General features: G+C 41.5%; 1 protein-coding gene across 1 annotated transcript; it reads right to left on the reverse strand.

Annotated features, from left to right (window-relative positions):
• Positions 1-494: 494 nt before the first annotated feature.
• KLHL41 (kelch like family member 41) lies at positions 495-21,370 on the reverse strand. Its single transcript, XM_033944345.1, has 6 exons — positions 20,182-21,370; positions 9,764-9,921; positions 8,668-8,775; positions 6,812-6,997; positions 4,189-4,335; positions 495-804 (listed from the first exon to the last, which is right to left on the reverse strand). Exons 1-6 carry the CDS (start codon positions 21,289-21,291, stop codon positions 693-695), a joined length of 1,821 nt encoding a protein of 606 aa, XP_033800236.1. The 5' UTR covers positions 21,292-21,370; the 3' UTR covers positions 495-692.
• Positions 21,371-22,039: the final 669 nt, after the last annotated feature.

Raw genomic sequence — 22,039 nt, forward strand, 5'->3', positions numbered from 1 at the left:
GATGGGCCATTTGGCCTTTATCTGCCATCATGTTTCTATAGAGACTGTGTCAGAACAGATTAGTTCCTACTGTAGGAAAGCAACTGATAACCAGAGGGCAGTCCTAAGGTAAGAGGGGAGAGTCAGAAAAAATTATGTAAATGAGGTTCCTATAAGCAGTCTCGTGACATGCATAACCAACTTGTCCAGCAATAGTGTGATTGTACAAGAATTACATTTATGAAGGCAAATTCTGGTTCCAGCTAGGAATATGCAAAACTTTTTCTGGTTTGTGGGTCCCTGCCACATACCACAACAAAAGTATAAATTTACTACTGTGCTTATAGTAGCTCTTAAGCTAATTGTAGCCTCCCTATATGCCAATGTTATATGAAATACAGTAAGTCATTTTGTTTTATTGATACCTTTTATTATAACCAATTTATTTTCTATTTAGTGTCCATTTATAACCAGTTTAAGATCTCTATCCAATTCAGTTTCCATGGACTAAAATGTTTGTTTCAAAAAGAGATTTAATGTTTGTTTTCTATAAAAGTCTACAAATACTTCAGAGGTGGAGACAGGAACAGTTAAACATGATTAATCTATAAATCTATGTACAGAATTGTTGATTTTTCTTAACAAAAACCATAAATAGTGATGGTTAAAAACATAATTTAGTTATGTTTAAGCTTTAGCTGCACATAGTGGGGTTAAAGTTTAGTTAGTTTGAAGAGGTTGAAGCGTGACGCTAGACAGCTGGCTCCAGAGGCATATCGGATCTCTTTCAGCATGCCACTCCATTCTTTTTTGTCATCTTCAAACCTGAAATGAAGGAAAATCCATCAAAATGCCTTAGTAATGTGATAACATTTGTTACACTTACCATAACATCCATGTTGTCTTTCATACTAAAATGATGCATGATGGCAGATAAAAGACCAGTATGTTTTCTTCCGCAGTTTCTAAGAATATATTTTGTTTAGTTGTGAAATCTAATGCCTATTATTTTGTTAGTTTAAAACTTTAATCATTTTGACTATCAAGGTGAAAGAAGAGGCCTGTTTAAAACACTTGAGGATGGCTAACTGCTGCTAGTCAACTGTTTATTGAAAGCTACTAATGACTGGGGAGTCGATTCAGAGTGGTTTACATGAGCTTCTATAATGGAGTTACAATGCAGAGTTAAGAGTGTTTCTGTTATGGTTTTCAAATACAGCTTCAGATGGTATTCATTGATGGCTTGGTGCATTTAGGCATCATGGTATAGTGTATTTACATATTAAGAATAGCCTTACTGGGTCAGACCATCAAACCCAGTAGCCTGTTCTCATAGTGGCCAATCCAGGTCACTAGTACCTGGCCAAAATTAAAAGAGTAGCAACATTCCATGCTACCGATGCAGGGCAAGCAGTGGCTTCCCACATGTCTTTCTCAATAACAGACTATGGACTTTTCCTCCAGGAAATTGTCCAAACATTTCTTTACATTTAGGCCCGGATTCTGTATAGGATGCCCAGTCTCAGAAGCCACCTAAGCAACTTTTAAGAATCGCACACAGGCATCCTCTACAGAATCGCACCTAAGCCCACCTAAAAAAGAACACGATTCTCTAACCGACAACCATGTTACAGACATCTGTTAGAGAATCAGGTTGCAGGGTTAGAGAATCAGGGCTTGTCGCAGCAAGGGATCTCCCTGCCACGATAAGTTTAACAGCAACCCGTCCCCACCCCCCGCCTACCTTTTTTTGATGGCCGGAAGGACAGGTCCGCCTTAATCTGAATGATGGGCCTGCCCCTTCCTGGTGCATTGTGGGATGCACTGGGGAGGGGGCCTAAGGTCCCACCCATAGGCGGGCCGTTAATCACATGGGCCAACCTAAGATTCTGGTTGGCCCAGGTGTCTAAGGCCCCTCCTATGGGTGGGGCTTGGGCCAATAAGGCCTTAGGCCTCTCCCCGGTGCATTCCACAATGTACTGGGAAGGGGCAGGCCTCCCATTAAGATGAAGGCAGGCCTGCCAACCGGAGGGAGAACCCATCCGGCCATCACAAAAAAGGTTAGGGGGGGGTTTCGTGTGGGGTTAGGAGGGTTCTGGCAGGAGGGATTGGGCATCCCTTCTGCCGGTGCTTGTTAGGGGGTGCCAGGCAGGAGGGACTGGGTATCCTTCATGCCGCAATCGTTCGGGGGGACTGGCGGCCATGGCCACTAAACTTATCATGGCAGAGAGATCACTTGCCACAATAAGCTCAACGGCCACATCTACTTTCAATGTACGTGTCTCCTGCTAGCCTGGGGAGATGTATACGGCTGCCTAAGGCTACTTCTGGACCAAACTATGCCCTTCCCTAGCCTTAGGGGAGCTTAGGCAGGTTTGCATGGCTCCTGGATGAACCTCCAATCTAGGCAGCCTACCACAGGAGGTTTTTTAAAAAAAACAAAACAAAAAACCATGCATCCCGATTGGCTGGTTAGACAGCGGTAGGACATCACTCGGGACGCCATTTATAGAATTTGCTCCTTAGTCTTTTGACTGAGTATACAGTACAGTGGTACCTCGGTTTACGAGTGCACCAGTTTGCGAGTGTTTTGCAAGACGAGCAAAACATTTGCAAACTTGGTGCCTCGTAAACCGAGCTTGCCTCGTTGTATGAGCGCCCCCCCCCCCACGATCCAGCATCCCCCCCAGCGATCTGGCATTCCCTCCCCCCTGCTCGCGTTGCCCCCCCTCCACCGCGATCCTACTTCCCCCCCCCCACGAGCAGTCAATGACACCCTTTACCCGACTTGGCACCAGTGCCGGTGCCCGAAGATCCTCCCTCTTCTGGCGCGGCCTGGGCTGGGCGGTGCGTCGGAGATCCTCCTTCTTCTGGGCTGGGCTGGGCTGGACTGGCTTTGAGCATTTGCGCATGCTCAAAGCCTTCTGGTCTCACTCTCTCCGAGATTGAGAGCGAGACCAGAAAGCTTTGAGTGTGCGCAAATGCTCAAAGCCAGTCCAGCCCAGCCCAGAAGAAGGAGGATCTCCGACGCACCGCCCAGCCTCGCCAGAAGAGGGAGGCTCTTCGGGCACCGGCACTGGTGCCAAGTCGGGTAAAGGGTGTCATTCACTGCTCGGGAGGGGGGAAAGTAGGATCGCGGTGGAGGGGGGATGCCAGTTCGCAGGGGGGGAAGCCAGATCGCGGGGAGGGGTTTGGAACAGCGTCGGATTCCTCAAGGGTGGGGGGGGGGGGAGAATGGAGCAGCACCGGTAGCTTCGGGGGGGGGGGAAGAGGTGGAACCAATCAAAGCAGTTTCCCTTACTTCCTATGGGGAAACTTGCTTTGATATACGAGCAATTTGGTTTATGAGCATGCTTCTGGAACGAATTATGCTCGTAAACCAAGGTTCCACTGTATTTACATACGCTCTTTACCTTAAATAGATATATAAATATATATACTAGAGATTACTATATTCACCCTATATATACACTCATCTTACATATTTATACCATAATTTACTCATCCTACTTATACAAGTATAAACACAATGCTAGAATCATGTACTATGTTCATTCTAAATCCTACTTATTTATACACATAATACCAGTATCATGTACCGTGTATCATGTGCTACCGTGTTTCCCTGAAAATAAGACACTGTCATATTAATTTTGGGCCCAAAAAATGCACTAGGTCTTATTTTCGGGGTAGGTCTTTTTTTCTGCCACATCACTGATGGTGTCATCAGCAATAGGGCACACTGAACGCCCGGGAGAGAGAAGAGAAGGCCGTGAAGCAACCTGATTTGATTTTTGCCATTTGCAAGGTGTATCAGTCTCGCGGTCGGCAGTGTTCTAATGGGAGGGAGAGATGGAAGTGTCAGTGGGGGACACAACGGGAAGCGCTGCTGCTAGTGACTAGGGCTTATTTATGGGGTAGGGCGGTGACAGGGACGGGTGGTCGTGGAGATGGGGACAAATTTTTTCCCTGTGTCATTCTCTAGGTCAGTGCTGAATAGTGCAGGATATCGCACGATATAGCAGTTAACCTTTAGCTGTTAACTGGTTATCGCATGCTGAATATTCACAGTTAGCTTTGAATATTTTTTTGGGGGGGCGAATCTCTTAAAAACCTGGATGCAGGCCTGCTATGCCATCTTCCCTCAGTAATTAGAAACACCATCATCAAACCTATTTGTGAACTGTAGGGACTGAAGATTATACTTACTTCCATACATCGTTGACTTCAGAAGGCACATATTCTTTAGACTCAAGCTGAATCATAGCAAAACCACCAATAGCATAAAGTGAGCCAGCTGAGCTGATTAAACCGATAGAGCTTCTTTCCTGGGGGAATTCAGCTAAAACATCCCACCTGTGGAAGTTAAGGAAAATAAATGGACATGAGGCTCACAATATAATAAATCACATAGCTATCTATGTATTTTTTTTAAATTATTTTTCTCAACATAATGTATTTGAAATTTCAGCTTTTATTACAAGTTTTTAAAATTAAAATTGGTATGGATTTAAAGAGATGAAGCATATCAATTTGGACTTGATTTTAATTACTCTTCTTTAGTTACAATATAGTTCCATTTTTATGGCCTGGAAGAAAATCAGTTCAAAATGCCAGTTTCCTCTTTAGGTTACATTGTTTACATATAACCCAATCCAGGTTAAATGTTTGGCTTATAATTGGTATAAAATTACTTTGGAGACTCAGGACCTGTTTATTAAAGTACAGTAAGTTTTTGCCCTTTTCATACCTTAAGTGGTAAATATAATGTATAGTAAATGCAAAACCTGTGTGATAAATGTAGAAGGTGTGACCAGTATCTATCCTGTATTTATGGCATAGGTCTGCATTATATAACTCAGAAGGATAATGCAGATGCACCAGCACTATCTTCCAAAAAACCTAACATGAGCCCATGTAAAATCAAAAGAATTCATGGCAGTGAGACCTGAAACCCCCCATAGTAGTAATCTCTCCTCCAGGAACTTAAGCCCTTCCTCAATGGACCATCCCAAGAGACTCCCCTCCTCAACAAGTCTCCTCTCCCCAACCAACCAAACCTTTCCCCCAGGGCTCATGCAAGAGTATTATTGATGATCTAATGGGCAGGGCAGGAGCGGTCCCCCTTGCTTCTTGCTACTGAGGTTCAAAATGGCAGCTTAGTCTTGTGTTACTATTGCTAAGGGTCAATATGCCATATTAGGAGAAATTGCCCTTATATGGTAGACTGAACCTTAGTGGTAGTATTATGAAATCATTGCCAGGAGTCACAGCAATCAGTGAACCCTGGTGGCCATAATGGAGAAGCAACCGCTCCTGCCCCTTTCACTAGATTTACCTGGGGGTATCCCATGTTCTGCGGAATTTCAGGGGGACTGGGGGGCCTCAGCTTGGAAGGGACAAAAGGGAGTATATCTTAGGCATATCTGTTGGATGGGTTGAAGTTCTGGGGAGGGAGGGAGTGACAGTTGAGGAGAGGTTGGGGCTTTTTCTTGTCAGAGCTATGATTGTGCTACCTGACTGCCAGTAGCATAGCTGCAGCTGAACTATTGGCAGTCCTGACAGCTGGTGTGAATAGTGTAACCATGCACTAACAGGAGTGGTCATACCCTATACCCATCTGTGACCTATCTGTATTCTACACAAAGCAGATAGTGCAGGATTTTTACCATGCTGGCTGGGTTTAGAATGCAGTAGTCTTTCTACAGGCTTGTCTCATCAGCTACCACATAACATCTGTGCTTAGTAAATAGGCCTCTAAGACTCAATGGCAAATAATCAGTTTGGGGAATGCTTTTCTGTTTCAACATGAGTTACAAACAAGCAAAATACAATAGGCTGGGATCTATTTTGCTAGCTAAGTGGTATAGTCTTTTAATAAACATAAATTAAAAATCAAATCAAAGTACAATACAATATAAAATGGTAAATCAATATAAACAATAATTAAATACAAAAGTAAAATAGAAACAGGATGGCAGATAAAGGCCAAATGGCCCATCCAGTCTGCCCCATCCACAGTAATCATAAAATATAGCCCCCTTCCACACACTTATCATAAAATACATTTGAGTCCAATAAAAAAACATATTACCTTATTTCTTTTGTTTTTTGTTTTATTTCTATGTATTACCTTAGAAAGTGGACTAACACGGCCACCACACCATTTTACACACTCACTAGGAAAGAAGGACAGACCATACTTCTTTCTAGTATGCCTATTTTTTCTCTATAATAAACTCTTATATCTTTAAGGTCAGAGGGGATGATGCAGTTAATCAGTGAGGAGATAGTAAGTGTGCATTATGCAAAAATAAGAGCTTCAATAATTTCAGTAGCGGGAGTTCTTTTATGGAACAATTTGACAGGAACACTTGGGCTACGTTCTGATATTCAACAATTTACATAAGAAGGTGTTGAAGACAACTTTATTTGTAGAGGCTTTCTTCTGAATAATTGTTTAAATTGGAGAATGTTTTAGATGTACCGGTATGTAAATTATTTGACTTGTACTGTTTTGAAGATTGTGTTGGTGTTATGTGGGCTTAGGTTTAAGTGGGCTATAAATTTTTTTAAATAAAATAACAGTAAAATCTGTAATCATCTAGTTACAAATGTTTAAATATGATCAAGAGGCTGATCTATAGGGAGTAATACCTGCCATAGTGTCACAGATGTTTGTGATCAGAAAAAGTTGCCAACAGGTATTAAAACCAATCATGTTTCCCTTCAGATCTAAAACAGGTGTTGAACCTTTGATATACCAAGTTTGCTGTGCAAAGTGACATTTTTATCAAATTCCATTGCATAAAAAGTTGTAAAATGCACTAACTTGTTAGTAGCAAGGTCAAAGACTTCAACAGAAGCTGTAAGACCTTCTTCAGTAACACCTCCAGCAACAATGATCTTGCCTTTGTGTACAGTCACTCCACACATTGAGCGGCCTGTCCTCATGGGAGGAATGTCTTTCCAGTCTCCCTTTTTAGGGTTGTACATAAATACTCTGCTAGTGCATTTCCTATGTAAAATAAGACAAAGATACATAACCTTTCAGAGAAAGGGAAAAACAAACGCCAACGTGAAAGCTGCTTCTTTAATAAACTGTAAATATAAAGATGATTAACCTTCAGTTAATTACCCTAAAATTAGTCCGGTGTGGAATAGATATAAAATACATAGATCAAAGTGTATATTAATTTTATAACCTTCAATGCAGTCGTTCAAACACCAGGCCATGCTGAATAAATCTCACAAAACATAAATTGTTCCCCAAAACATAAATTGTTTATTGAAAATTAGAAATGTTCTCTGTTTTAATTGTAAGTCCAAAGTATGAACCATATTTTGAGAGGAATCTGCATCCATGTTTTGTAAGATGTGTCTCACATGTTATGAAACACCTCATTTCATGATCTGGTTCCCATTGAGGATAAGGGATACATCTTGAAGAATCTATTCACCCTGATGAAATTCCCTTTTGAAACATGTAGGGCCAGCCCAAGGGTATCTAATGATCTAGGCCAGGGGAAGGCAATTCTGGTCCTCAAGAGCAACAGGCAGGTGAAGTTTTCAAGATATCCACAATGAATATGTATGAGATGGATTTACATGCACTGCCTCCTTGAGATGCAAATCAATCTCATGTGTATTTACTGAGGATATCCTGAAAACCTGACCTGCCTTAGCTCTCAAGGACTGGAATTGCCTACCCCTGATCTAGGCAAATCTTCAGCTATACACTCATCCCCACCTCAGGGGTACCTCAAAGCCCTCTTTTCCCTGCAGTAGTCCAGCATCCCCTTTCTGCTCCCTAACCCACCCAGGTGACCTCCTTCTCTTGGCTCCCTTCTCCCAATGGCCAGCATTCTCCCTCTGCTTTCCCTACACCCCAATTCAGCATCTCAACTCCTCTTCCCTACTGTATCTGCTGCTGCTCTATCTCTTCTTGGACTGAAGATGCAAGAGGATTCAGCATCAGCATGGAGTCTTTAAGAACTGGCCCGTGCTCAAGTGCTGTGTGTTCTGACCCCCTACAACACAGACTGGCACTGAATCATCTTGCAACTTCTCTCTGGGAAGTGGTAGGGTAGGGTAGTAGTAGTCACAGCAGCATAAGCAAAAGAAGAGGAAAGTAGATGGGATACTGTTCTCCATGCCATACCACCTTCTTAATGCTGCTGCCTTAGAGTAGCAGGGCTGCTGGATGGTCCACAATTTGAATGGCTGAATAAATCTCAAGTTCCAGTATGCTTCAAAATGGAAAAGGACATTTAGAAAATGTGTTTACATGTTCTTGCAATCATGAAATAACTTCACTGTACTCAATCTAAAAATATTTTTATATAAATAGAAGTATATGATATAATTTTACTATATTAATAATCTAGGAGCCTTTGTGACCTTCCAACTTTTTTTCTTAACATATTTTAGGCTTTCTTCTTGAAGAGAATACAAATTTAATACCAAATGTTGATTGCCAGAATGCAATTTGCACTTTTTTTTTTGCAATTGTTTCCCCATACTTAAACTACACCTATAACTTTCAATCACTGGTTTCATCATGATAATGATGTTAATATTCAGCTTTAGATCCCACACTATCACCCTAGCATGAAGATTTAAGGCAAATGGTGCATTCTAATAAGCACCAACAGAACAGAATATGGAATGACATCCTCATGTACTTACTTATCATCTGTTTTCCCCCCCAGGCAATAAATGACTCCATTGTGTGACACCACAGCATGGCCAAACAGCTTGATTGGAAGCTTTTTAACTTGAGTCCATGTTACAGTTCTGAAATTAAAGAGTAACAATAATAATAATAATGTTATTTCATGAACATGTAATTTGTTGGTTCTCTGTGTGCCTTCCTATTTTTAAATAGCGTTCCTTTTTATTTTTTTATATACACAATTAGTGCCTATGTAAACTGCTGAGACCTATGTTAAAGATTTGGCGGTATATCAAACTTTAATAAACATATGATTATAATAATTGCATAATTTTATATTGCACTTTTCTTTCCATTCTGGATCATAAAAGGTTCATATTTTTTCAGGATTCAAGTTTATATGTTTCAAAATAATTCAATTTTTAAAAATTAATCAATGCGCAGTGGCAAAAAGGGCAAACAGAATGCTAGGAATGATTAAGAAGGGGATCACGAACAGATAGGAGAAGGTTATCATGCCGCTGTACCGAGCCATGGTACGCCCTCACCTGGAATACTGCGTCCAGCACTGGTCGCCGTACATGAAGGACACAGTACTACTCGAAAGGGTCCAGAGAAGAGCGACTAAAATGGTTAAGGGGCTGGAGGAGTTGCCGTACAGTGAGAGATTAGAGAAACTGGGCCTCTTCTCCCTTGAAAAGAGGAGACTGAGAGGGGACATGATCGAAATATTCAAGATAATGAAAGGAATAGACTTAGTAGATAAAGACAGGTTGTTCACCCTCTCCAAAGTAGAGAGAACGAGAGGGAACTCTCTAAAGTTAAAAGAGGATAGATTCCATACAAACGTAAGGAAGTTCTTCTTCACCCAGAGAGTGGTAGAAAACTGGAACGCGTGAGCAGACTGCTGGGCACAATAGACCACTGGTCTGACCCAGCAGCGGCAATTCTTATGTTCTTATCAATATTCAATTTGAATAAACTAAGGTCAGGGACTTGTCGACGCTCAGTGTTTAGAGTTGAAGCTGGTAATTGAACCTTGGCATGCTTGACCTTACTCTTTGGCCACCCCCCTTTCCTTGGGATTATAACCCAATGAACACAGCTTACTTAAAATCATAGCACATCACTGAGTCAAGAGGCTCCTCAGACTGAAGATCCTTGCCACCCACTGCATACAGAAGACCGTCTGCCTCTCCCAGACCAAAAAGACATCGAGCTGATGGTAATGGTGGAAGTCCAATCCATTCACCTGCAATGCTGTCAAGCTGCAAATATCAGAAGCAAAAATTAAGAGAAGCCAACTGAAGTGCTACCTTTAATGAAAATTAAATAGGTATGTTTACTAGGTCATCTTAAGGAGATTTTATGTACATTAGTATTGTTGCTAAAAACTTGTTCACTATTCTCATCTACTATACTGAAATAAATATCTCAATGGTCAAACTTAAACTTAGAATATCATCCACTAGTATATGATAATAGAAAGCATGAATAAAGTAGTGTTAAATGTGCATCTATAAGGATCAATATGAAATGTGTAGATAGTATGTAATTGGACTAACCAAATGCCTTTGTTAGTGCTTTTTAATATCAATACTGCCTTCTCCCATCTGATCCTGAGTGGTGTAGAACAGTATTTCTCAACTTCTTCAAGGCAAGTATCCCCTAAGCCAGGGGTGTCCAATGTCGGTCCTCGAGGGCCGCAGTCCAGTCGGGTTTTCAGGATTTCCCTAATGAATATGCATTGAAAGCAGTGCATGCACATAGATCTCATGCATATTCATTGGGGAAATCCTGAAAACCCGACTGGACTGCGGCCCTCGAGGACCGACATTGGACACCCCTGCCCTAAGCATAACAAATACCAACAGAGTACCCTCACCCAAGCTCTGCCCCTGATCTCACCCAACGACCCCAGCCAACGCAATTTCTTCCATCCATTTTTCATATACCGGTACACACAATATAATCTTATTAATACATAATGTAGAAGATTAGAAAGAAAATGGAGAAAAAAGAACCAAGATCAAACAAAAACCGACTGGAAAAAAATCAACAAACAATACAAAATTCTACTAAGGGATAAAAGAAAAAGCTACTATACTAATCTCATAGGCACGGAAACCCAAGACTCCAAAAAAATATTCCAAATCCTGAAAGAATTAACAGACACCAAACCATACACCACCACCACGAACACCCCTCCTCCATCACCCACCCTCTTAGCAGAACACTTCAAGAACAAAATTACCAACACCAGAGCCACTCTCATACTTAACCCATCCCATCAAAACCCAATCACAATCCACCCTACAGGAAAAGAGGCAACCGCAGCAGACAGAATTTGGACTCAATTCCCCAACATACAATGGCCAGAATTCAACAAACTCTATAAAAAATACAGCCATGCCTCCTGTGACCTCAACCATTGCCCCTCATATCTTCTTACCACCTCTAGTGTAAAATTCCGCACCAAAATTCTACAATGGATTCAATTCACGCTCACAGAAGGCACATTCCCTGCTGACCTCAGCGAAATCGTCATCACCCCAATCCAAAAAGACCCAAAAGCACCACAAAACCTCCCATCTAACTTTAGACCTATAGCCTCAATCCTGCTATATGTCAAAATTATAGAAGGCCTAGTAGCCAAACTCCTCACCGATTACATAGATGACCACAACCTACTCCACCCCATGCAATCAGGCTTCAGAACAAACTTCAGTACAGAGACACTACTAGGCTCCCTTATGGATACCGTCAGACAACAACTTAGTACAGGGAAAAAAATGCTTCTCATACAACTAGACCTAACTGCGGCATTCGACTTAGTGGACCACAACATCCTTCTACAGATCTTAGACGCAATAGGCATCTCAGATAAAGTTTACTCTTGGTTTGAAGGATTCCTAAAACTCAGAACCTACAGTGTAAAATCAAACAAAGAAAAGTCAGAATCCTGGTCAAACCCCTGCGGCGTACCACAAGGATCTCCACTATCCCCTACCCTCTTCAATCTCTACACTGCTTCCCTAGGAACGCATCTGGACAATCTGGACATAACCACCTATAGCTATGCCGATGACATCACCATCCTCATCCCATACGATCATTCTAAACCTACCATGACAGACAAACTTCAACAAACACTTGAAACAGTCACAACCTGGATGAAAAATCACAAACTTAAACTCAACCAAGACAAAACCAAATTCATCCTCCTCGAAAATGACAAGGTCCAAACCACAACCAACTTAGATATAAACACAATCAAATATCCCATCCAAACCACCATAAAACTACTTGGCATGACCATAGACAGATGCTGCACTATGCAACCGCAAATAAATAAAACAATTCAGAAACCATTCGCAATCATGAGAAATCTGAGACAAGTCCGAAAATTCTTTGAAAGAACACAATTCCAACTTATAGTACAATCCCTAATACTAGGTATATTGGACTACTGTAACATCCTCTTCCTCCCTTGCCCTGCAACTACGATAAGACAACTCCAAACAATCCAAAATACAGCTCTGAGACTCATCTACTCATTGAAAAAACATGACCACATCACTGAAGCCTTCATCAACTCACATTGGCTTCCAATCCAAGAAAGAATCCAATTCAAATTCTACTGCATACTATTTAAAACCCTACACGGAGACAGCCCATCATATTTGAACAATCGCCTCATCCAAGCACCCACTACCAGACACAGAAAAACGCACTCCCCATTCATACCCCCCCCAATCAAGGAAGTAAAAAGAACAAAACTACACGACGGCCTCCTAGCCACTCAAGCCGCAAGGCTGGACAACCAGATCTCCAACCTTCTGATGACCACCCCAGACTATAGGACGTTCAGAAAAGAAATAAAAAACACACTTTTCAAGAAATTCCTGAAGCAGCAATAACACCACGACCTCTTAGTAACTCTAAAACTGACATTTGATCTACCCATTACTACACTAATAACAACAAAAGAATCTCCACTATGACCACCTATTAACTCTCTTACAAACCACCTAACCCTCAACAACCCGCAAAATGTTTATAAGACCTACAATCTACCTCTCTAGCTAATCATTGTAACTCTGTTCTTTTTAAATTAACCTTTTGTAATCCGCCTTGAACCGCAAGGTAATGGCGGAATAGAAATCCCTAATGTAATGTAATGTAATAATGGTAATCACAAAATTTAAAAAACACAAAGCACACTGTAAGCAGAGAAAATGTTAATTATCATTTATATTTGGGGTTTTTTTTCAAAAAGGTCAAAGTAGATGACTTTAAAATATGCAATCAATAATAGCTATAGCAAAATAGACAAATATAGAGCAAAATACAGCAGATATAAATTCACAAAACTGACACATTTTGATCACTAAATTGAAAATAAAATTATTTTTCCTACCTTTGTTGTCTGGTGATTTCATGAGTGTCTTCTGACTGTGCATTCAATATTTATTTCTTTCTGCCTCCTGCATGCTTCCTCTCCTCTGGACCCCATTCCCTTCCCCAACCAACATCTCTCTCTTTCTGTCCCTCCATGAGTCCAACTTTTCTTCCTCTCTCTTCTACCCCTATTGGCAATATGTCTCCCTCTCTCTCTCTCACTGTCCAGGAAATCCAGGCATCTCTCCCACATCCAACATTTCTCCCGCTCTCGTCCCCCAGATTATGTGCAGCATTTTTTACCACTGCCCACTGGCCCCATGCCCATTTCTCCTTCTATCACCCCTCTCCAGCACAATGCCACATTTCTCCCTCCACCACTATATCCAACATTCCTCCCCCTTGCATTCCCTTCAATATGCCCTCTCCACCACCATATCCAACATTTCTCCCTCTCATACTTCTGTTCCCCATGCATGTCTACCTCATTCCTCTTTCTCTATGCCCAATTTTTCTTTCTTCCTTTCCCCAAGTGCACCATCTCTCACTCAAACACTCATGCCCATCAATTCACCCTTTCTATTCCCTTCCTTCTGTGTCAAGTTTGTGCCTCCCCCCCCCCCCCTCCCGCCTTCCAGCTTTGTCCCAAAATTAAGTTGCAGGGCAGGGATCCCTGTCTGCCCTGTTCGCCTGCACTCCCTCCTCCCCCAAAGCTGATCCGTCCACAGAAGCTGCAGGCGATGCCAGGGATCCCTGCCTGCCTGTCTGCTGGCCCACTGCACCACCCCCCACCCTCGAAGATGACCCTGTTACTTAATTGGAGCTGGACTCACTCCATCCTCCCCCAGCAGCAACTCTGTGCAGGGATGGCGCGTGTAGCGATTCATATGCTGCATGTGGTTGGCCCACAAGCCTTCCCTCTTATGTCGGAGAGAAGGTTCCGGGTCAGCTATGCAGCATGTGAGTCGCTGCCTACATCCCTGCACGGAGTGCTGTTGGGGGAGGAAGGAGCCAGTCCGGCTCCAATGAAGCAATAGGGTCGGCTTCGGGAGGTGGTGCAGTAGACAGGCAGGCAGATAGGGATCCCTGGCGGCAGTGTGTAAAGCTCATTGTACATCCAGAAAAGAGCTTTTATAAAATTGCATGGTGGGTAAAAGTATGCACACCAGAAGATTGCACCTAAAAATTATGTGATTTGCATATGGATGTTCCCAGGGGCATAGCTTGGGCAAAACAGAGACAGAGTTGTGATGTACACATGTATTTTATATAATTTGCAGGTACTTGCACAAGTGTACATCTGTTCTGAAGAAGGTGTAAATGTGGGCTTCCCCATTTGTGTGCTTTTTCTGAATGCTTATATTGCCTTTTCATCTTCCCACTTTAGCAACCTTTTGTCATATTACTCCCTAAATATCACTTGCAACTTGTTTATTGAGTTTTAGTTTTACTATAAATGGTTGCATTAAAAAGAAAAAGATTTCTCAAACCTGCATTTAGAATCCAGAAGTTCCATCTAGGGCTAAAGGAATCAGGATGCATGCAAGTTTATATAGATGAATCTGAATGTAGCAGGACTATCACAATGTGTGTTATATGTCCAGACAAGGGGATATTCTGGAATCTGCTTCTCATTTCATCTGCCTGTAGTATAAGGTAATGGAGGATGGACCTGTTGGTCAGTTACTGGTCATGGGGAGGGGGCTATTTTCTACATTACTTTTGGTGAGAAGGTAAAGGGCCTTGCATCCAGGGGCCAGGCCTCCTCTTGGAGGCGATGCTGCAAGAACTCAAGGAGTATCCTTTTTGATAGACAGTTAGGCCATACAATCACAAGGAGTGTTGCTATCCCCAAGGAAGCTAGGCTCGAACCCAAAGCTATTGTTAAAGTAGATGATTTAGAGCAGTGGTTCCCAACCCTGTCCTGGAGGACCACCAGGCCAATCGGGTTTTCAGGCCAGCCCTAATGAATATGCATGGAGCAGATTTGCATGCCTATCACTTCCATTATATGCAAATCTCTCTCATTAGGACTAGCCTGAAAACTCAATTGGCCTGGTGGTCCTCCAGGACAGGGTTGGGAACCACTGATTTAGAGAGAAGGGAAGAAATGTGAGGTGTGGTTTTTATCAGTGAGGTAAGCGGGGCCATCATGGTACACCCTATCTATCTCACTGAGAAGCCCAGAACTGAAACGCCAAAGACCAGACATTATAGTACATCTCAACCAGGGAGTGTCTGCTAGAGGTTTTAAAGTTTTGTTGTAAAGCTTTTGGAATCTTTTTTTCCACAGTTTAGTTGGTTGGTTACTAATGTGCATTAAGGGAATATTTACTATGCATACCCAAGGTGAATATGAGACCTCAGCAGGGAGTATGCAGCATCCACAGTATCAGACATTCATCAGTGACAACTATTACAACTACTACAACTACTACTACTACTTATTATTTCTATAACGTTACCAGATGCACGTACAACACAACATAAAGCAGTTGCAGAGCTGCAGTCTCTATGCATATGCTGTCAGCTCTAACTAATACAAAAGTCACTCAAAAACTGTAGAACCAGAGTTTTAACTCAAAATGTTTTTCAAATTGTAAATGCAATAGAACTCTGGTCAGAGACATGAATGCTGATCTCTCCGCCTCACCCACCAATCATCGCAGTGTTCAATGAAGCTTCACTCCAAATCACGTGTTCATGATATATTTTATCTGCTAGCTTAGTGGTTCCCAACCCTGTCCTGGAGGAACACCAGGCCAATTGGGTTTTCAGGCTAGCCCTAATGAATATGCATGAAGCAAATTTGCATGCCTATCACTTCCATCATATGCAAATCTCTCTCATGCATATTCATTAGGGCTAGCCTGAAAACCCGATTGGCCTGGTGTTCCTCCAGGACAGGGTTGGGAATCACTGTGCTAGCTTATACAGCTATGCTGAGACTACTATCACAATTTTATGGTAAAAAATGTTGGTACTTAGCTTAAATAGCTAACTGGTTCCGACGTGCCACGTTTCGGTACTGCGTCAGGGAACCGACAGACGAATACAGATTTGAATATGGAGGTGAAGTCTATTAGAAGAAACAAGGTGTGAATAACAACTTAAAATTCTATTCAATATATAGAGAGACTTCACCTCCATATTCAAATCTGTATTCGTCTGTCGGTTCCTTGACGCAGTACCGAAACATGGCACGTCAGAACCAGTTAGCTATTTAAGCTAAGTACCAACATTTTTTACCATAAAATTGTGATAGTAGTCTCAGCATAGCTGTATAAGCTAGCAGATAAAATATATCATGAACACGTGATTTGGAGTGAAGCTTCATTGAACACTGCGGTGATTGGAGGGTGAGGCGGAGAGATCAGCATTCATGTCTCTGAGCAGAGTTCTATTGCATTTACAATTTGAAAAACATTCTGAGTTAAAACTCTGGTTCTACAGTTTTGAGTGACTTTTGTATTAGTTGTATCTACCTCTTTAGTCACTCAACAATAATATTATAGTTGAGTTAATTACCCCTGTCGTGCTTCTTGACTATGCTGTCAGCTCTGGCAGCCCCTGCCCCCTTCAATGTCAACTTCCTGCTCTGGGGCAAGGAACTTGCAGAACTGACAGTGCAAGCATAGGGACCTTGTTTCGCCACTGCTGCTGGGCTAGAAAAGCAACAGCTTTGGCCAGGGGGAACAGAACTATGATTCTTACAACTACTACTTATCATTTACAAGATGTTAGAACACAGGAGGGGATAAATAAGACACTGGATAGAAAAGAGAGACAGAGAAAGAGGGGTGATGCTGGATGGAAGGGTCAGGGCGATAAAGAGGGAAGATACTAGATGAAAGAAGGTAAAGGATAGTGCTAGTGAAAGACAGGGGAATAAGAAGAAGGGGACAAAGAGAGCCGGGGTGAGGGAAAGAGAAGCAAAATTGTAAGTAGATGCAGTAGAAAAGGGAAAATTGAAGAGTGGATACTATTAGTTAATGCAGGACAGAGAGCTGAAAGGAAAAGACAGAAAAACTACAAGAGTTAAGAGAAGAAGGAGGAAAGCAGAAACCAGAACTCAAACCAAAACAGAAAAATAAAATGACAAAGATAACAAAGAGTGAAAAAGTAATCTTATTTTCTAATTTTGTGAATAGAATGTGTCAGTTTTTTGAATGTCTGTTTCAAAATCTCTGCTGATCAGAGCTTGGGTGTATTCAGGTGAAATTTGTTTGACTTCAGAAGTACTTGACTTGAAGTTGAGCAAAATTGTGTGCTATTTTACTGTTAATACACATTTGATTACAGTTAGATGTGTTACTACTCCTCCTCCTCGGTATTTCTATAACATTGCTAGACATACACAGTGCTGTACATTATTTATTTATTTCTTCCATTTGTACGTCACACATACCTATACAAGCCCTAGGCAACATTACAGAGGAAGGGGTTAGAAGAGAGTAGGGAGGACGATGGAGGGCGGGAAGGAGAGAAGCATATAGAATATTTCATAGAAATTCCTAACTTTACAGATAGGAGCACCATCTATGTAAATGATATTTACCATGGGAGTCACTAACCTCTAGCAACTTAATACTGCAGGTTAATAACTCAGGTGGTAAATGAATAAACACAATATGCAAATTGCATTAATCTGCTCCCAGTCCGCATCTTAAATTGCATCACAGTCTGACCTCTTCCCCAAGATCTCCAAACACCAAGAAAAGACCCCAACCCAAAGAACCCTCCAGGACTTACTATGTAGTGACTAGTGCTAATTTGACAGCTTGAGCCCTAGTCATAGAACTATAAGACTACCATTAGAACTCAATGGGCAGCATTTGAACATATATAGAAACATACTGCAAAATGCTTTAATGCATTTTTACAATAGCCTGTTTGAGTATGCTAACCATGCATTAAAGATTTAGAGGAATTATATAACTGGTGTTTAAGTTAATTGAAGAATGCTATTAGAAATGGCAAAAAATGTTGATGTTCAAGCGCCTACCAGCATCACGATCATATTTATGTAAGTACTTTAGGCTGCTGAATGCCAAACTTACTCGGCTTAAAGCGCCTACGTAGGTGTGATTCAAGCAGATAGGCGCTGGAAACGTAGGCCCAGAAAACTCTGGGTTTCCGGGCCTACATTTCTGGTGCCTATCTTTCCCATAGGCACGATTCTGAAACCGGCAGCGATGGATGATTGACTCGCGATCAGTGGCTGCTTTTAAGGTGGCTGCCGATATTGGTGCTGGTTAGAGAATTCGGGGGATCCAAGATGGCTGCCGCTATCTGAATACTGACAGGACGCCCAAGAGTGTCTCTCTTACCTTTGAAGAATGCTGAAAAGAAGGGGCAGAGGAATTGGTGGTGCCTCCCAGCGCTCGGCGCCCATGGTTCCTACAGTCGAAGACATCTTCAGACGCCTTCAAATTGAGCAAGCTTCTTCAGGGATTCGCCCGTTGGGAGTGTCGGCAGAGCGGAGTGCTTCAGCAGAAACCCACGGGCTAGACGTTACTCTGAGCCCCGTCATCAGGACGCCTTCCTTTCAGCCGCTGCCGCTGGGAGCTAGCTCACCGTGAGAGGAGAGTACATCCGACGAGGCAGTATTCTCCTCTCGAGAGGCCAGTATATCGGAGGGCTTGCCGCAGGGAACAGCCCAGAAGGATTTGGTCCTTTTGGAGGAACCAGCGAACGGGACATCTTTAGCCAAGGAGGAACAAGGCACTGGGGAGGTAAACCAACCATCTGAGCTATCTCAAACTACACCAATAATATCCTTTGCTCCTGTTAAACCCCCCAGAAGTCACTTTAGACTCACTCTGGGAATTAGTTTTGGCTTTGGGAAATTCCCTGAATCCTCAAATTAAAAATTTAGATAAAGAATTGAAGGACCTGAAAGAAGAAATTAATACTTTGAAAGAGGATATTGCATTATTGAAATCTGATATTCAAGAAAAAAAAAAGGACGTAAAAATTATTAAAAATAATCATGATTTACTTGTAAAAGACAACTTGATTATGAGGAGAAAATTGGAAGTACTTGAAAACAATAGTCGGATTAATAATTTACATTTAATTAATTTTCCAAAAGTCTCATCAATTTCTCCAAGAGAAATGATAAAGCGTTACTTTCTGGAAATTTTCAAAATTCCTGAGAATTCTTTAGTACCATTGACAAGAGTGTGTTATTTACCTACACGGATTCAGGATTTACAGAAGAAAGAAGATGTTGGAAAACCTCAGGAAAGTTCTCTGGATGTTCCCGCTTTATTGGAACAATCAGATAGAGAAGTGGCCATTTCAGCCACTCTCTTATTGACTGTGGCTCTGGCTCCAGACAAAGATTGGATCCTTAAACTTTTCATCAAAAATAGAACCAGAGACTTCCTTGGTTTCCATATTCAAATTTTTCCAGATGTCCCTAAAGAGACTCAAAAGAGAAGAAGGAATTTTCTAATATTGAAACCAGGTGTGATTCAGATTGGGGGTTTATTCTTTCTTAGATATCCTTGTAAATGTGTGGTAAGGTATCGTACTTTAAAATATGTGTTCTTTGAACCGGCTCATTTGACGGCTTTCCTTTCTATGAAATGCCTTGAAAATGGAGAAATATCTGTGTCCAAGTAATAATTTAGCTCTATTTCAGTATCAGATAATGTGATTTTTTGGTTGTTATTTTATACTTTAACCACTCCTATTCTTAATCTTGGATCCTAATTTTGAGGACTAGTGTGTGATTAAGTAGAGAGATATTTCCTACTATAGTTTGATTTATTTTCTGGATTGAAAGTAATTTAAATATTATGTTTTCTTAATTGCACTTTCTGTACAAGATGATATGCTTGTTAAATAATGTGAAAATTTATAAATAAATAATAATAATAAAAAAAAAGAATTCGGCCCTTAATGTCCTTTAGTAAAAGAGTCCCTTAACCAGATGGTGTTAACAATGACTTAAAAAGATCAAATTCTGCATGCAACTTGTTATTGCTAAAGAGATGCTGTTAAAATTATTGCAGACAGAATTTGGTTCTTTAGGGTTTCTATAAAAAAGCAAATAAAACATGCAAACACTTATTTTAATCAAACCAGCTTAATATTTAATAAAGATTTATTTTTGTTACCTGGAAGAAGTAGGACTGTAAAGGATGATCTTTATTCTCTTCATCCACATAGAGTCCACCAACAATAAAGATTTGATTTGATTTAGTGGCAATGCTGGAATGATTCCTGGGAATCTGCTCAGCCAGTGCTACCAGATAACACTCATTGGCTACAGGATCATAAGCAACTGCTGCTGTATCACTGACCAAGAGGATAAGATCTTTAACAAACATGCCATGCCTAGGAAGGTCATTCAGGTATCCTGGAAGTAAATCTTCATCACCTACATCCCCATTCACTGCAGCTTCACCAGACTTTTCTTTGCCTTTAGGAGGTTCAGGCAATTTTCCAGCATAAGCATCTTTAATGATCTTAACTTTTTTCATAATATCAGGGTTACTTTTGATTAACTCGTCCTTTTCCACATGTTCTTTGAAGTATTTTTCTGGCATAAGACGAAAACGGATGCAGTCAAAGACTTCTCCAAGGCTCTTTAGCCTGGTCTCTTTTTCTGTTTTGGCCCAATTCATTGCAGCTTCAAACACCATTTCTTCCTTTTCTATATTTAAGCCATCACTTGAAATGATTGACATAAGTTCATGTGGGGCAAGCTGCATGAAATCCTCTTCTTTGCATATTTGCTCAAAGCGGTCAGACACATAATCACGTGCAGCCACTGCAAGCCTAGGGCAATCAAGAAGAAGACCTAATCTAAAAATGGCCAGACAATTACTGGGAGCAAGACGTTTCTGAAGGTAGGTAACACACACAGTGAATACAGAAGGGATCTGAAAGCGGCTAGCTAGTGCAAAAATATCTTGCACATTAGAATCATTGAGATCAATATCTGCAGAATACAAATATCTTATGATCACTTCCATAACTGCGGGGTCAACATTTTCTAAAACGACTTCCTTTTTCTTGTCTTCATTTTGCTCAGTTAAAAAGTACTCACGGAAATAAGGGCTGCAAGCTGCCAGGATCAGTCTGTGGCATGGCAGATTCTTGTCACCAGCTTTTAAGAAACAATCTATGAACTTTTTGTTATCTAAAAGGTCTTTGAGACCATCCTGTAGGAGAGTGGACTGGTACAGGCGAAGTTCATCTGTGAGTTCTTTTCTTGGATCCATTTGTGAACTTTTTTTGTGTTCTTGCAAACACAGGCCCTTAGGTGCTCCTAGCTCAAAGATCTAACTGTAAAAAAGGCAGATCAATGTGCTCTGCTTAGCTTGAAGGCTCTGCAATTTAATACTACCAGCTAAATATAGGTACAAGCTCTAGCAATATGGAATTCGGGTTGCTCAGTTTGGAAGGAAGGCTTGTCACTGCAGCTGTCACAGATTGAAAGAAACAACTGCAACTTTTAATCACTATAACAGGACTCAGAGACAATTAAATGCCAAGCATAGAAACATAGAATTAGACAGCAGATAAGGGCCACGGCCCATCTAGTCTGCCCACCCTAATGTCCCTCCCCTACCTTTGCCCTGTGAATAGATCCCATGTGCCGATCCCATTTGGCCTTAAAATCAGGCACGCTGCTGGCCTCAATCACCTGTAGTGGAAGACTATTCCAGCGATCAACCACTCTTTCAGTGAAAAATAATTTCCTGGTGTCACCTCGTAGTTTCCCGCCCCTGATTTCCCACGGATGCCCTCTTGTTGTCGTGGGACCCTTGAAAAAGAAGATATCTTCCTCCGCCTCGATGCGGCCCGTAAGATACTTGAACGTCTCGATCATGTCTCCCCTCTCTCTGCACTCCTCGAGCGAGTATAGCTGTAATTTGTCAAGCCGTTCTTCGTATGGAAAATCCTTGAGTCCCGAGACCATCCGGGTGGCCATTCTCTGCACCGACTCCAGTCTCAGCACATCCTTGC

This window comes from Geotrypetes seraphini, chromosome 5 (assembly GCF_902459505.1).
Source record: "Geotrypetes seraphini chromosome 5, aGeoSer1.1, whole genome shotgun sequence".
NCBI classification, from domain to species: Eukaryota; Metazoa; Chordata; class Amphibia; order Gymnophiona; family Dermophiidae; genus Geotrypetes; species Geotrypetes seraphini.